Below are 17,225 nucleotides of genomic sequence, written 5' to 3'. Positions count from 1 at the left end.
GTGAGTTTAAGATGAATAACTCCATCAAATAAACGCCGACATCTAACTCTCTCCAGATCGCAGATTTACAAGCGCGCTTCGAAAGCATTGGCCGGTCTTTGGTGGAAGCTGGAGAATTGGTCCTTCAGCAGGTGGGGAAGGACCGAGGGATTTGGATGCGAGGAATGACCCACCATGACCTGACGATGAAAGCAATGCCCATTGTCGAAGAATTTTTACGAGTTATGCATAGGGATGAACACAGCGGGGTTGGTCATACTTGGTTCAAGGGTAGGACACGCTGCGCACGCCAAGCCAATCTCGCGACAATGGGTTCACACCATTCAAGTGATTGGGACTGTTCCTCAAATGCCGCAGATTCGTCGTACTACGATTCTGAGGGAGCCTGACTTTTAAGTATATAACTTAAGCGCTTGTTCACCGCGTCAATCAAAATGCTAATTGAAAAAATTGTCGAATTGATTTTTAATGATAACAATAAAATCGGTGGGGGTCCTGTAACCTCGCATTGGCTCGGAGTCATTGTTGGGTGCCCCTCTAGTCTCTAGTGCTTTCGGGCCCTCCCGTAAAATTTCCTCAGTGCAGACAGTGCATGGGTGCAGCTACTCAGACGCCGAAATACTATCTAAGACGGTAGGTTGGTTAAGTGAACTTCATTTGTATTCGTTAGAGATCACACTCTGGGGTTCGGTTTAGGTTTTCTGAGAGCGGTGGGAGTTTGGGAGTTTGGGAGTATGGAAACCCGTCTACAGAGCACTCCTGAGTGCTCTGGAGCCATACCGGTTTTCGTGACGTTGGACATCGAGACCACGGCACAGGTAACACCTCAGATGGCGATGATCGATCAAAACCGCGAAGGGACAAGATCAGCACCCACTCAATTCACGAGCCGAAAGCGCGCCTTTGTGTCCTCAGGGTTCAGCCCCCGTTACCAAAAAGGTTGGTTCACATTCACCTCTTTAAACAGTTCTCATCGACCACAGATGGCCAACTACTCATGCACCGCGCCATAACACCAATGAAGAATCCTCCCAACATAGGTATATTCCCTCGCGTTGTTCGCTATTCGAGGAATCGGAGCTAATTGGATTATCCGTGCACAACAGCCACCCCTGCAATGCCGAGCTGTATGCCAACGCCAAACAGGGGCCTGGTCAACGGGCACTTATGACAGCGTGGCACCAGTATATTGCGTGATGTAGGAACAGATTGTTGGAAGCTGTAACCCGCTCGGCGCTAAGTGGAGAACCAGACCGCACAATTACACTTTGGGAGAGGCATCGGGGTGCGACAGTAACTTAAGGGTAATGCGGCGCTGTGGTGACGTACCTGTTTTTATCCTATTTCTTTGTCTGCCTTGTATTACTCATGTCTTTCTTGAGCGCGCGCTTCCTCATTGAATTGGCAATTGATATTTACGAATAATAATAATGGAGGTCCTGTAACATTAACATAGCCATGTAGTCACTTTTGGATGCCCCACCGGTTTCTAGTGCCAGCGACCTCGTGCTCTTGCTTAAAGCCTACTTCGCTGCTCAACCTACCATGCATACTGCGGCCATGAGGAAGGAAACCTGTGTATAAAACGAACGAGCATTTATTCTCTGGGTGCGGGTGAATTGGCGGGGGTATTAGTATAATTATGCAAGACCTGTAAGATTACCATTCCGTAAGACAACCCACGTACCGTAGATTAGTGTAAAAAGCAATGCCACATGGGGCGAAGCCTTCAGGGTTGGACTAATGGCCCCGAAAATGGGATTTGCCTCGATAGCGTCGGGTGGTGGTATGCGGAGCTCGAGAATCTCGGTGACGGTCACCGTAGTCAGCTTCATACTACGCTCCCCGTAGGTGGGCGTTGGCTTCAACGACCATTGCGTTCCTCTGGAGTCTCACGACGAGGAATGGGATGGGAGACGTGACGCCGGGTGTTAGAGAGGGAGTGGGTGGAAAGAAAGGATAACAACGTTAGAGTGGTGGGATCGCCATCCTGAGTGCGTGCCTTATGGTTTCTGAGGCACGATTGCTGTCCCACTCTCCTCAAATCAAATCCATTGGATCCTAGTGATCTAGTGAGTTATCGATCCTTTGGGACTGAGCGATCGGCGACAGCCGATCTTGAGATCCCACCACCTTTCTTTCCTCCAGTCACCAGTACTATCTCTCATCGTCCACTATGGCCATCTTCCACTTGATTCACGAGCATCCACCCAAATCATTCAAATATCTGGGATGTGTTCGAGATATTGCACAAAATCTCCAACAAACCGCTGTCCGTCTCATCTATTCGCATCCCAAGTTTAAGCAGTGCACCTCGTCAGTTATAACAGGCCTTGAAATTTATGAGGTGAGGTGAATGTGTGGTCCCTGGTTCGCTTGTGTTTCATCCCGAGCTTTGCAGTGTTTGGAACCAATGCCGACAGGGGTGGGGCCGACGCGACGGATGTTGGAAGATGTTGCCCAAAACCCCTTGGACTCAGACAAGGTCAAATTAATATTAGAGCAGGCAACGCAGTGTGAGGACCTCATGGTGGTTTTCAGTAAGTTGCTCAGGTCACCGGTGAATAGAAGTCTGGAGCTATCATTATAGGCGCTAGCTTGACATTTAACTTCATGGTTTTCGAGGAGTTCGGATCCTCGTTTGGCCGATACGAATGGACGGCACACCCATGGGATTCGCCGAAAGGGCTTTATGACTATGTCAGCTCCGTTGTCACTCCTCGCTTGGGCAGCGGGGAAATTCTTCGGGTGCTTTCTTTGTATCAGGTATGCAGCGTTCAAACTCTAATGCATTTTCCGTGACCGTTTTGCAGATGCCGGATGAGGATTACGTTAAGTTGCAAGAGGCGGGAAAGCTGGAACCCATTCAGCTGCGAAAGACTACGACTTTGCTTCTTGACCCTGAAGCACCACTGTGGAAGATAGGACTCTCAAACCTCATATTCGCATTCAGTCCGTTTAGTCTCTGATTTGCCTTTGTGAACTGCATTGAATCAATTCATAGCTGCGAAACGGGAGCTCCATATTCCGTATGCCTTGTTTGACGGACGACCCAATTCCTATCAGTTTGTCCATGGGGGCCGTGTTGAGGCAACTTCTGAAGATCCCGTAAAGTTTCTCCATCAGGAATTCCGCCGATTGATTAAGCCTAGAATCCCGCTGGGGACTGATGATTATTGCATTCAAGTTTATGAGGTGCGACAGCTATTTCCCACCTGGCTTGACTGCTAACACCCTGTAGCCGAGAGAAGCGTTACAACCAAGCATCTTAAAGGATCTCAAATTGGATGACAACTCCTTTGAAGACAAAAGCTGCCATTTTTTCTATCCAGGGAAGAAATTGTCAGAGTGGGAAGGCCGAATGCTCTTAGTTGTTTTTCGTGAGTGTATCTTGATTGTTCAATTGGCTACATCATGAATGTATTCTTCCCAGAGATCTCTCCCTGCTCTGACAGTTTGGGATGCTAAATTCTGACACTCACTTTTGCTTCTGATAATGTTGCTTTCGCAGGTTGTAAATCATCAGTATTTGGCTCCTCAACTCGCTGAAATGTAATGTTTGTTGTGCTCCCTTTTATGCTATCGAACCAATTTCTTGTTCAATGAATTGTATGTTTGCATTTAATGAGACTAATCATGGGGCAATGATCAGACTCGGCCCAGCTGCTTGATCAGACCCTGCTGTGCTTGTCTCAGCACTGCACTTGCCCTTTTGCCGCTTTATCTTTCACGAGTCACTGTGCAACCTGACCATTTGATGGACCCAGCAACTGTGCCTCAGTCATATGCTGGGGTTTCTGGCATGGATGCACAAAGTGGACCGTATCAGCAGAGGTACATACTGAACTTCACTCATCATGAGAGTGCTCACAACATTTCAGGCCGAGCTTATAAAAGCGCTTTCACAGTGCCCCCTGTTCTTTCAAACTCACCTTGCATGTATTACTATAACAAAAGTTGGACCTGTGAAATTGGCCATGTTGATTACCCAATTAGGAAAGTGCCAGATTGTGACAGTGTTGACTGTCATATCTGTACATTGACTTGACTCCCAGACCCCTTCTCTGGAGTCCCATCTCTATTCCTGTCTGTTCCAATCACCACTGGATTGTCAGGGTTGTGCATGCTCACAACAAGGAAGACCCCAGACACCTAGTTGATAACAGAGCTGGGGGACATGCCCACTCTAGGGCAAGGTCTTATGTACATGTGAAGGGGTGGTAACTGGCAACTAACTAGTAACTGGTAGAAGTGGATCAAAGATGATAGAAGATCATGTAGCATTATGGGCCAAATGGCACTGCATGTCAGGGCACACCTGCCTGACCCGGGTCCACCCGGACCCACCTGGCCACACCTCACCCGCTCCCCACTGTCCATCCCTCTCCTTCCTCCCTCCTCCCTCTTTCCTTCTATCTACATGGACCACTTTCCTTTGTATCAATGTACTATTGACCCATCTGGCCCACAAACCCCAGACAGCTTCCCGCTGTGCCCAGCATGCACGCATGCAGCAGACGCCCTCAGGATCCCCCACAGGGACACCTGGATGGCCACGGCTGTCTCCAAGGATGATGTGGCACCCATCATGTGACTCAAGCTGCATGTACATTTATGTACCTGAAGTGGGAACCAAAGAAGTAACCTTCTTCTCACATTCTCCACTTCAGTCTGAGTGGCCAGGGACTGCCGTCCCTTTCTGGACCTGCCAGTACGCATGTGTAAGGTGGGTGTCCTAGAACCCAGCTGTGAGTATCAAATATGTATGATTCACAGTGGGTAGGATGATAGTGACCTCCCTGGGTCACGTGACCCCCTACATACATGGACCATGACCTGACACTCTCCCCCCTTGTGTTGCTTGTCAGCGCACACAAAGAGAAAGAGGGAAAGGGTACAGGAAAAGAGAGAAAAGAAAAAAAAGAAAAAACAATCTTTTCCATGACAATTTTATGTGGTAATTTATGAAATGGAGAAAGTAGAAAGTAAAAAAAGGAGTGTATTGGTAAGTGAGTGAAATGTTATGTGTATTGTTAAGAAAGTTTAAATAATAGAATGGAGGCTAGAATAAATGAATGTTAGTTACCTCTGCAAATTTTGCGGGGTTCTCCCCCCTAGACTGGTGTCTAGGTGATAAGATAAAATAATGAGTAAAAATCCTTTGCCCTCAGGTAAAGGGTTCTCCCCCCTAGACAGATGTCTGGGTTTAAAAAATGTGGTCTAGCCATATAAGGGTATGGCCAGAGGAACGATTGGCCTTGTGAGACCTGGCATCGCTCCACCTGCTTCCTGATCTAGGAAGCAGTATTGGGTAAGGACACATCATCTGGAAGTCAGATGATGAATTTAACCTCCCTTGGGGGTGGTTTATCTGTTGGCTGGACAGGTGGATCACTATGGGTTTCCCCATAGTGAGTAGACGGTATAGTGGTATCCCTTTCAGATGATGAAAGGGAAAAAGTTGAAAAATTTCGGGGATTTTTCCCCAAGAGTAGGTTACAGAGAGTGTGATCTCTGTCCCTCATGGATAGACCATGAGGTTTTTCCAGAGGAAAAACCGGTGTTGGCATTGCTTTGGCAATGGGTGACTTCCCAAAGGGTAATTGGCAAGACCACCTCCCACCACCAGATGAACCTGGCCCTAAATGCGGGTGGTCATCCTGTGGCCTGATGTGGTGCCGTTCCACCATATTCTGGGAGAATCCCCTCTGCTCCTGCAGATCCAAAGAAGGATAAGAAATATCACGCATGTTAAGTCCATGCAACGATGGTTGTCCCCCAGATCTGGGGTTCCCAAGGCACTGACTGTGTGCCTTGGTCTTCCTTATCGATTCCCAGACTTCTAGTCTGGCGATTATCTGTTCTGTACTCCCCACCCTCCATTCAGGTGGGAACTGGACAAAGTCCAGAAGTGCCTTGGATAGAGGCGAAATCGATGCGGGTTTATGTGTTGATTTGAGTGACATGGACTCTTTGTCCATGTTAGAGTGGATGCGCTCATTCCTGGATGAAGCGCTAGTCTCACTGCAGTTGTGAGACAATGACCGCAATGTGGAGATTTTTTCCAAATTTCTTTTGCTCAGGACTGGCTCCCTGTGCAAGTGGGGGTCATTCCATGAGTGTTTTGGATGATTCCCAGTCTTGTAGACTGGGGTTTGAACCGGCTCATGCCTAGGCGGCAAGCTGGACGTCTCACTATGGCTGCAAGATGGTAATGATGATGTGGAGATTTTTTCTTACATTTTTTGCAATCAAAAATGGCTCCCTGTGCGAGCAGGAGTTGTTGTTTGATTGTTTTGCACAATTCCCAGTCACATAGACTGAGTTTTTTCCACATTTTTTGCCATCACTAACGGCTCCCTGTGCTGGTGGGAGCTGTTGTTTGATCGATTTGTACAACTATGTCAGGGCATGCTGCTGCCGCCGCCGCCACCTCCTTTTCCTTTTGTCTCATTCTCTCTTCTTTCCTTCTTCTCTTTTTCTATCTTTATACAGACGACCTCTCTTTCTTTCCTACCCTTGTAGCACGGATGCGTCTGATGCTGAGCACCCCATAGGGGTGCCGCAACGCCGGATGCGCCGCGCACTTCTACTTGTACTTCCCCTCCAACACTCGGGATCGACCGCAGAACCACCTGCAGTAACCTGGCTTCGTCCGAGGGTGACATGGCAACCCCACGTGACCCATTCACACATGTATATAAACTAAGCTGAAGCAGGACCGAAGAAGTAACCTTCTTCTCATTTCCCGCTTCAGGCAAGTACCCTAGTTTAGTCTGGCTTCCCACCCTAATAACAATACATTTCCCGCTTCAGCCTAAGAAGCCACACAGGGATGTAAGCCCGAGTAAGGGCTATCCACTATATGGTCTCACCGCCCTGCCGAGCATTATGCCGCTACCTCTGCCTTCCTTGAGCCGTCCCTGACAAACTACCAGTCACATAGACTGGGGAGTGAGCCAGCTTGCTGCTATATCGCAAGCTGGATGTTTCGTGGCTGATGTGAGACGATTCTGTAGATGGGGACGATTTTTCCACATTTTTTGGAACTCCAAACGGCTCCCTGTGCAAGCAGGAATGGTCATTTGGTTGTTCATGACAACTCCCAGTCGTATAGACTGGGGAGTAAACCAGATTGCTGCTATATTGCAATCTGGACATCTCGTGGTTAATGCGAGACAATGCTGGAGATGTGGAAGATTTTCCCACATTTTTTGGAATCAAAAACAGCTCCCTGTGCCAGTGGGAGTGATCGTTTGATGGTTTTGTGTGATTCCCAGTCAAATAGACTTGGGAGTGAACCGGCTTGCTGCAATATTGCAAGCAGGTGATGCGAGACGAATCTGAAGATGTGGACGATTTTTCCACATTTTTTGGAGCTCCAAACAGCTCCCTGTGTGAGCAGGAGCAATCGTTTGGTTGCTTCTGATGCCTTCCCATCACATAAAATGGGAGGAGCAATGCTCTAAGGCCTGGGTGGAGGAGCCCAGGCATAAATGATGATGTGGCAGGTTTTGCCACGTAAGTTTGGCTTGGATTTGGCTCCCTGCACAACTAGGAGGCATCACATGAAGCCTTTGTACCCAACTGAGTTGGGTGAAGTGCAGGAGAAGTCATCTCCTTGCAAAAGCAAGGGTCTTCTGATGACTGAATTTGCGCCCCCTCACGAAAGCGAGGTTCTCCTGCTACAGGTGACAGCTCTGCCTGGCACATAAGGGGTTGTGCTGGCATTACTTTCACCTGTTTCCCAGTCTTATTGACTGGGAGTTTTGTCTCCTTGCTAGTTGCAAGGGTCTTTTGCTTGCCGGAGTGGCAAGTGGAATTTGAATGAAAGTTTGAATTTCCACATAAAATTGTGGTGGTTCCTAGCGATGCCAGGGATCAGTGTGATATCAGACAAAAAGTACTCAAAAAAGTGTAAGGTGGGTGTCCTAGAACCCAGCTGTGAGTATCAAATATCTATGATTCACAGTGGGTAGGACGATAGTGACCTCCCTGGGTCACGTGACCCCCTACATACATGGACCGTGACCTGACAGCATGCCCGGTTCACACCCTGCGAGGGCCCCTCTGCCAGGCGATACATCTGGACCCCCTCTACCCTGAATGCATCCCTGACACTGCACTACTTATGCTACTGCCCAGAAGGCATGCCCTGACATGGATCCAACATCACCTTCCATCCCCCCAACTCTTCCCCTGTGTCAGAGTTAAGTCCGGACTGCTTACACACAACTGATGACACACCTGCCCCATACCCACACAGCCTGATCATCATCCCCAGACTGGCACAGACATTTGTTATATTTCCTTCTGCAGAGCGGCCCCGCTTCGCCGGGTATACTGACTTTATCATTCCCTGGGTAGCGAGTGAGGAAGATAACTTTCTTCTCTCACTTCCCCTCGCTGCTCAGCTGGAATCCCTATCGCAATCCGCTTTGCTGGGTTCCCCCATTGAGACTGATCCTGTCCCCCTCGGCCTCAGCTCCAGCGAAGGCTTGGGATCCCTCAACTTAGAGTCCGAGCAGCTCGGTACCCTGACACCCTGCCAATCTCCACTAAGGTACAACCCCCCATTCCATCCAGTACCCTGACCTCAGACAACCACACCATACCTCCTGTGAGGTCTCAGGGGGGTCACTCAGCATGTTAGATATGGCAAGTTTGGATGACTCTGGAATGGAATCAGAGACTTAGTGTGGAAGGAGCTTGGCCTCAGCAACTCAGGTGGAGCACTGTGCCATTGCTGGTTGTCCTGGGGGTCCCTGATTTCAGATCTAGCAGAGGGAAAGTCTCTTAGGGGGGAATCAAGTCGATTTTGGACTGAGGTTACAAGTTACTAAGTACATTGTATATAAAGGAGGGGTCTGGAATCAAAATGAACAAGGGTAGTCTGGAAGTAGACAAAGGGAGCTGGAAGGGGGAGCAACACTGAGGGTCAAGGGTTTGACTCAATGGTGTTTCCCAAAGGAGGAGTGAAGGGCCAAGGCCCAAAGAGGAAGGAAGGAGGAAGGGAGTCAGGAATGGCTAGCTGACTGTCAGGGACAGCTCCAAAAGTGGCGAGGTCCTGGTGTGGGGGACTTGATGGGACGAGTAGCAGCTATGTGTAGTGGTGGTCCCATCACAGGCGTTAGATATGGTGGATTTGGACAACTCCAGAATGGAATTGGAGACTTAGCATGGAAGGACCTCAGCCTCAGCGACTCATGCGGAGCACTGTAGGCAGGCACAGCCAGTACAATGCAAACGAGCTGATCATCACGATTCTACCACCCATGTCAAGCACCTCACTTCTCAAACACATTTACCACTGTTCCAGATACCCCTCCCATGTTTCTCATATTTTTTCCGATTTTCTTTAACCATTCCTGACCATGCACAACCATCAGTTTCCAAATTGGGTAACTGTCACCCGCATATTCCACCGCTTCCTCTGTATCTCCATCAATTCTCCACCGATCCGGACGAATTTGGTATCGTTGGAAAGCCCTTGTCAACACGGATCGAAAAATATTACGAGTGACGCATTTGGTTTAGCGGTTGTCCCGATCGCCATGTTTCTTTATTTCCTTAACAACATCAATATTACTTTGATATTACTTTTTTCTTATTTGTTCCTTGTGGATCTGTTGCCATCCTGAACCCGTCGGATCATTCGGATTTACACATGTATTTCTTTCATATTTATAGTTACCTCTTTCCTGTATTTACAAAGAGGACTCCCCCGACAGAGAGGTGGTCCCAACAAGAACATGAAGTTTTAGCAAGAAGTTTACCAGCGCTGTAGGTGGGATAATCACCCATGCACAGACTCGGCTCGGATACCCGATTGTAAGTGTGTGGTTATAAGCGCCTCACACTCCCGGTCCGTCACACAAATACACTTTAATGAGCTATATTGTTAATGGGGGAGTAAAGGCTGAGGAGCCTTTCCTCCTACCTGCATGTCTTATATATATATGTGTATTTACATGATGTAATGTGGCTTAATATTATACAGGTTGTTTATGTTACTGGAGCACAACTGCAGTCGTGCTAGATGTGAAGTATGGAAAAGACAGACAATGTGTGGGTACACATTGTAAGTCCTTACACTCTCCTCCCTTGCGATATTCAATATCGCAAACGAGAATCAAAAAAATATTCTATTGTGAGCAAGAAATAAAGATATACAAAATTTAACAAGAAATGCGACAAACATGCATTCTGTCATATCCCGGATTCCTGACCCTGTGCACTCCCACCACACCACACCTTCCTAACAACTTCACCATCCCCTACACCAAGCCTCACCACTCCCCAAGTCACCTCCCTTCCTAACTGTCTCAGCTCTGGTCTGGTTGCAGCACACCGAACCTTGGCCACTCCCACCCCGGAAGCTCAGTCCCAAGTCGGAACATTCGGAGACTCCGGATTTGCTCCAATACCCCGATGGACCTCTGACATCCCGTGACATACCCCTAAACCATTCCTCCACCCATTTCATTTATTGGAGTCACCCAACATCCTTTGGATACGCAACTCCGCTTTCGGAGCTACCCGCATCCTTCGGTGACCCCTCTCATGTCATCATTTATTAGTCACCTTCCATTCTTAGCATGACTATTTTTTTCTTACCATTCAGTCAGCTAACCCCCTCTTACCCATTTCTCGTTCCCATTCATTCTCTGGCCTCTTACTCCGCCCCCCTTGACCCGACACCTCGGTTCCCCATTAAAGATATCATTCGGCACCTTTTGGTGTTCTTTATTGTCATTCGGACTTTGACTAAGTCCTTCCCATTCCCCCTTATAAATACCTGTAGATTAGAACCTGTAGTTTTCCTCAGTTCTAAAAAGCTACCCCAAGTCCCTCTGAGTGAATCCCAACCCCTTCCTACAAGATACCTCAGACATAAGAAATACAAGGACTAACTGAGATGTAACGGAGGCACAGCGCTCCCTCCGAGTCGCTGAGGCCACATCCTCCTTAGAGCCTCTTGTACCATCCAGCAGAACCGGGCTTCCTGGGGAAGCTACCGGAGCTCCCAGATCCCATCTAGTTGAGCCCCCGCCTGCATTCAGACTCACGCATTTTCCCCTACGATCCCAGGGGGTTTTTGACACATTCGACAAGAAGGTAATTAACAATAGACACAAGGAAACAGAGGTGGTCAGACCCCAGTTTCTCTTTGTGGATGCCAAGGCACAGGCAAGTGGTTAGACCTCAATTCGCTCTGCATCAGAGTCGCAGGCCTTGCAGGTGGTTAGACCTGAGATGCTCAGTGTGTTAGAACTGGGCGAGGGTGGACGATTCCAGAGGGGAACTGGAGACTTAGCAAGGAGGGACCTTGGCCTCAGCGACTCAAGCAGAGTGCTGTGCCCTTGCTGTTTGTCCATCTTAATTTCATAGGCAGTGAGCAGGAAGTCTCTAGGGGGCATTTCAGGTCGATTTTAGACTAAGGGCCTAAAACGAGTATGTACAAGCACTGGTATATAAAGGAGAGGGCGAAAGCATGAGGAAACAAGAAAGATCCGAATCAGAACTAAGGCATCCAAATGGGACAAAGGGAAGACGAAAGCGGAGCAGTACCGAAGGTCATAGGTCAGCACCCATGGTATGTCTGAAAGGAGATAGGGAGGGCGAGGCCCAGAGGGGCAGGAGGGTGAGGGGAAGTGGGGATGATGTCAGGGTCCGGCCCTTGTTCTGTGACGGGCCCAAGGGGATCCTCCGAGTCGCTGGGGTATCTAGTCCCAGTCCGAGGTCTTCAAACTCACTGAGGGGGCTAGCCCCAGCCTTCACAGGAAATGAGTTGAGAAGAAGGGTAACCTTCTCAACCTCCTGTGAAGCCGCTACAAATGGGAGCCGGGAACTATACAGTTTTCGGCTCTTTGCCGACTTTCCATAATTGGCACCCCCCCCGTGGGAAGATTCTGGGCGAGCTGCTCACCCAGAATCTTCCCACGGTTGTGGCTGTGATGGTTTCTGGGCGAGTAACTCGCCCAGAACGTTCCCACGGTCTGCATGCATGCGGGATTGTGGAACAGTGAAGGGAAAAATAGGAGAAAATGGGGAAAGGGTACCTAAGGGTGTGTGGGGTCAGGGGCTGTGCCCTGACAGATGATGACTAACTGGCTAGAATGGGAAGTAGCAGCAGTCCAAATAAGGATGAGGGAGAAATGCGAAAGATACATTACAAGTGGCGAAAGTGCCGAATATGATCTGTGGAGCTCGGAGGTCACAGAGCTTACGGAGCTTACGGAGGTGGGGTTGAAAGTCCAAGGGATATTGGTAATGGTGTTTATGTAGTATGAGGTCACCAATGCAATGGACTTAAGCCAAGGTGGAGTCAAAGTCCGAGGTCAGAACTATGACAGGATCTCAGAGCGAAGGTATGAGCGATGTCCAAGTACAGGGTACGGAGTGGCGGAAGGTTGTAACTTGGCAGAGGTATGGCAGGAGAGGGTCAGAGGGAAGAGGGAGAAGAGAGGAGTGGGGTGAGGAGTGGAGGAGAGGAGAGGAGTCAGGTCCAAAGGTGAGTATCGGAGTGGATGGGGGAAGGGTAGGAGAGGGACAGAAGGGTGGAGGTGTTGTGAGAGGAGGAGTGGTGTCAGGTCCAAAGGTGAATATTGGAATGGACAGCAGTAGGGTAGGACTCTGAAGGTGGTGAAGAAGGAGGTCTGGGAGTCGGATTGGGATCAGGTATGTATGGATATGACACAGCAAGGAGAAGGGTGGTAGCCAGGGCGGTTAGGCCCCAGTTACTCAATTGAACAAGAATAATTGGGCAGAGGTGGTTAAACCCCAGCCTCCTGGAACAAGTATAGAATGCGACGAAGGTGGTCAGACCTTCAACACTCTTGCAGAAGTTAAGCTAGGCAGCCAAGGTTGTTAGACCTTTTCTGCTTGTTGGGCAAGAAACACCCCATCCCACTCATCGAGTGTGGGCAGGGGTTACCAAGGGGACATCAGTCCTTCTTGGCTTTGCCCTTTCAGGCGGGCATGGACCCACTAGCCTGGGGCCCTCTAGATGGGCCTGCCACTGCATTCTCAGCAGAGGGGGCCTGCATCCTTTGGGCCACCGGGAAACGTCTTGGCCTTGGGGCCTCTTCTACCACACCGTCATCCACCAACATTCCCTCAGTGTGGGGAATGAGGTTATGGGGCAGGGTGGGTTCTATTACCTGCGAATATGGCAATGGTGGATTATTATCCACCATTGTATAGTGAGGAGGTGGAACCTGGGGGGTCCTGAAATGGCAGAACTGTCAAAATTGTATCCGGTGTGACTACTAGACTTATCCGGAGCTCCAATTCAAATGGCTTCAAATCCAGGTCACATGGCAAGGACATGAAATTATGGACAAGCCTGGTATCAAACCCAGTGTCACATCCATACCAACTCCACCTCACCTCCACTCCACTCCACCACCATTCCGGACCACCTCTGGTTTGTCCTCCCCCTGCACCTCTGCTATACCCTCCGGTTCACCTTCAGTTCACCTCTGCTTCCAATCTCTGGTACCTTCTCTGGTACCTCTTATCTTCATCTTACACGTTTATTAATATTTCTATCTACCCAATATTACTATGGACCTCCTAGGACCTCCACTCACTCTGCAAAGGTTCTCCCACTTCTAGTAGCTGTCGCTAATTCCACCCTTCACCTACCCACTCCACAATGCTTGATAAGGCGATTCTCTCATGAGCTCACTGACCCGGCAAGTGGGTAAGTCCCCCTTGGGTTTTCCCCTTTGTTCCCATTTGTCCTCTCTTATGTATATAAGTAGTTGATGGCACCTGAGTGCAAAATCGACGACTACTCCCCCAGAGTTCGCACCCTCTTGTTCTCAAGTTAAGGACCAGACTCCTAAAGCATTACCGAACATAGGCACAGCGCTCCTCTCTGAGTCACTGAGGCCACAGTCCCTCTGCTCATTCTCTACCTCTGGCCTCCTTCTGGGGAAAGGTCCAGGGACACTGCCCTCCTCGTGTGTGCTTGACACCCAGGACCTCTAGCATGCATTCATACACTACTCACCCATGAGCCATGCCAGTATAGGCTGTTAAACTCTATACTATTGGGAACATATTATATTCTCCAACAAGAACCAGGGTCACTTACCTGCAACCTGGAATGGCCATATGCAGTGGTGCTAGTCACCTTCATTATTTGTGCCGCTTCTGAGTGGTAGTGTTTCCAGAGGCAGTGTCATATCCATACATACCTGATCCTGATCCAACTCCTGGACCCCCATCCTCACCACCTCCAGAGTCCTACCCTATCTCCATCCGCTCCAATACTCACCTCGGACTGAACATCACTCCTCTTGCCACCCTCCTCCTCTTACTCCTCATGACACCTCCACCCTTCCATCACTCTCCTACCCTACTTCCGTCTGCTCTGATACTCACCTTTGGACCTGACACCTTTCCTCTCCTCCACTCCTCACCCTGCTCCTCTCTTCTCTCTCCTCCCTCTGACCCTCTTCTGCCAAACCTCCAGCAAGTTACGACCTTCTGCCATTGTCCCATACCCTGTACTCAGACACCACTCATACCTTCGCTCCGAGATTCCATCATAGTTCCGACCTCAGACTTTGACTCCACCTCAGTTGCATTGGTGACCTCATACTACGTAAACACCATTGCCAACATTCCTTGGACTGTCAACCCCACCTCTGTAACCTCTGTAAGCTCCGCAACCTCTGAGCTCCATGGATCATACTTGGCACTTTCGCTGTTTGTAATGTATCTTTCACGCATTCCCCTCATCCTCCTGCCCTTCTGGGCTTCACCCTCCCTATCTCCTTTCGGATGTGCCACAGGATCTAACCTATGACCTTTTGGTGCCGCTCCACTTCTATCCCTTTGTTCCTGTTCGGATGCCTTTGTTCCATTTTGGACCCCCTTTGATTTCCTTGTGCTATCGTCTCCCTATTATATACAGGTGCCTGTACATACTCGTTTTGGACCTTCAGTCTAAAATCGACCTGAAATGCCCCCTAGAGACTTCCTGCTTGCTGCCTCTGAAATTAAGGACCAAATGGACAAACAGCAATGGCACAGCGCTCTGCATGAGTCGCTGAGGCCAAGGTCCCTCCTTGCTAAGTCTCCGGTTCCCCTCCGGAATTGTCCGCCCTCGCCCAGTTCTAACAGGCAGCAAAGAAGATACTTCTTCCCTGCCTCGTTAGTATTTTCGAAATTTCGGGGACGATCCCCAAAACATCCATTGAGTTCAGTGGCAGACATGTTCTGTCTGTTCACGAACTTAATGTCAAAGAATTGACCATGAAGTTGATGAGCCTCCAGCGAAGCACTGTTGAACCCATTCCTCATTTCATGGTCAAGCCATTTCAAGTCCACCATGAACTTGAACCCTTCAATCAAGTTCAAGAATGGGTGAACCCAGTCATTCCACCGCTTTTGGTGGTGGTTATGACTGTCCAACACAGGCCAGTTTTGGCCACTGATAGTGACACCAAAGCAGAAGTCACCCTGGAAAAACCGTGCCTGGGATAGGGACATTTCTCCAGTTCCCAGCAGCGGGAGAGCGATTCGCCTCAGCGAACCACGAATACCCCTCTGGGACTAAGTTAGGCACCTTGCTGGGTTGGGGAGGAGGAGGTGCTGTCATGGCACCAAAAGAAGATGAGGGCCCTTGAGGCCCCAGGGGAGGAATGGGAGCCGCATGGTGACCATAATGGCTGTCCATGAGGCCAGCAAGAGGAACCCTTACCCTTGTTGGGACAGGAGGTCTTGCAGCGTGGTTATGCACCTCAACATTTGAAACAGACATAGGGACCACTGGTGCCCTATGCTGGCTGTGTTGAGATGGTATGGGTGGTGTACCTACTCTCGACATGTGAGGGATCTTATGAGGGCGAGAGCCCTTGTAGGTGTTAGCTTCCTTTTCCATGTGATCGATCTGTTTTTCGAGGTCATTGCACTTGTCTCGGAGCCATGATTGGTGACAGGAATAGTTTCTCAACTTGAGATCGAGATGAACGTTCTCGATCTTGAGCCCGTGGAAATTCTCCTGTAATTCCTTATTCTCGTTTCTGAGGTTATTTGTTACGGATATGGAGTCTCCAATGACCATATCCATTGCATAGTCAAAGACTTCTCCTCTCTATTGCTCCCCCTCTTTCTCCCTTTTGCCCTCTATCCTGATACCCTACCCTCCTTACTCGTTCTACCCCTTCCCCCCCTTGTGCAAAGCTTTCCCCATTGGGGTTTTGGTGCTGGCTGAGGTTACTTGTGTTTCGTGGGATTTCCCATGACCTTACCATTTGTAGATAGTCACGTGTCTTGTACGGAAACTGCCAAAGGCGGTTCCCACTAACTAACAACTACTCTCTACAACTGTCTTGTGTGTCATCTTCTGTAACAACCCTTCCTGTGACTCAACTGAACCTGTGTGACTGTACAACTCACAACATGTCTTATAAGTCTGGTTATGTTGAGTCCTCTAATGGTCCTCACCATGAGAACTCGAGGTCGCGAGTCGAAGACTCTCAACATGTGTATCATCCTATGGAATCTGTACCCTATGGGACTTCATCACTCCACTCTCCCCCCAACACTTGACAGATGACGTCACATCACGATCTTGGAGATCATGAATACTCTGAGGTCCACTTTCCCATGATGCCGGCACGTTCGCTATGTGAATGCCAAGTAGCTGTCCATCCACCATCTGTTCCCTCCTTTGTCAGTCATCATATTCCCCTGCCAACGGTATGTTCCCTTTGGGAACGCCAAGTCACCGAAGGCCCCGTTAGTCAATCCTCATTGCATGCTCATGATATCAACCTGCTACCAGTACATTTGCGCTGCGAATGCCAAGTACCTGATGGCAGTTATACAAAGTTCTCACCCACCTCATGAGTCGCGACCTCGCACACAGTATGCTCCATTGAGGAGCACCAAGTACCCATGGCTGACCCATCCGTCCTGACGTCTCCGACTACCTACCATCAATCCCTTAATAGCTCACTACATCACCAATCACAATCAATGGGAATTTGATTGTCCACTCCCATGCAAGACTGGGATCATTCATCGATTACATATCCCATTATGGTACAGACTAGATACAGCGTTCATCATCCCACTATAAGAACGGATCAAGGAATGGGGATTTCCCCCCATCCCCGTAACATTGGTGCCCCAACCCCAGTGCGAGAAACTCGCACCATGCCACCAAAGACGGTGTCCCTGTTGGGAGATGAACCAGTCACCCT

At 49.2% G+C, this 17,225-nt stretch overlaps 4 protein-coding genes across 4 annotated transcripts; 2 read left to right on the top strand and 2 right to left on the bottom strand.

Moving 5' to 3' along the window:
- The first annotated feature begins 2,743 nt into the window (after nt 1-2,743).
- On the top strand, nt 2,744-3,634 carry EI90DRAFT_3084629 (uncharacterized protein). The gene is made up of 5 exons (XM_039062092.1): nt 2,744-2,766; nt 2,814-2,952; nt 3,005-3,195; nt 3,242-3,380; nt 3,434-3,634. The coding sequence occupies exons 2-5, from the start codon at nt 2,814-2,816 to the stop codon at nt 3,466-3,468; spliced, it is 504 nt and encodes a 167-aa protein (XP_038909587.1). The 5' UTR covers nt 2,744-2,766; the 3' UTR covers nt 3,469-3,634.
- A 1,699-nt stretch (nt 3,635-5,333) lies between these two features.
- EI90DRAFT_3133623 (uncharacterized protein) lies at nt 5,334-5,981 on the bottom strand (the record flags this gene model as incomplete). The annotated part of the gene is made up of 1 exon (XM_039064589.1): nt 5,334-5,981. The coding sequence occupies one exon, from the start codon at nt 5,979-5,981 to the stop codon at nt 5,334-5,336; it is 648 nt and encodes a 215-aa protein (XP_038909586.1).
- A 7,357-nt stretch (nt 5,982-13,338) lies between these two features.
- Nucleotides 13,339-14,821, top strand: EI90DRAFT_3133622 (uncharacterized protein; the record flags this gene model as incomplete). The annotated part of the gene is made up of 2 exons (XM_039064588.1): nt 13,339-13,429; nt 14,184-14,821. The coding sequence occupies 2 exons, from the start codon at nt 13,339-13,341 to the stop codon at nt 14,819-14,821; spliced, it is 729 nt and encodes a 242-aa protein (XP_038909585.1).
- A 140-nt stretch (nt 14,822-14,961) lies between these two features.
- EI90DRAFT_3133621 (uncharacterized protein) lies at nt 14,962-16,087 on the bottom strand (the record flags this gene model as incomplete). The annotated part of the gene is made up of 2 exons (XM_039064587.1): nt 14,962-15,421; nt 15,477-16,087. 2 exons carry the CDS (start codon nt 16,085-16,087, stop codon nt 14,962-14,964), a joined length of 1,071 nt encoding a protein of 356 aa, XP_038909584.1.
- Nucleotides 16,088-17,225: the final 1,138 nt, after the last annotated feature.

The sequence above is a fragment of the Cantharellus anzutake genome (genome assembly GCF_015039405.1).
Source record: "Cantharellus anzutake strain C23 chromosome Unknown EI90scaffold_105, whole genome shotgun sequence".
NCBI classification, from domain to species: domain Eukaryota; kingdom Fungi; phylum Basidiomycota; class Agaricomycetes; order Cantharellales; family Hydnaceae; genus Cantharellus; species Cantharellus anzutake.
The sequence above is the reverse complement of the archived record's forward strand: the minus strand, read 5'-3'. Positions and strand labels throughout refer to the sequence as shown.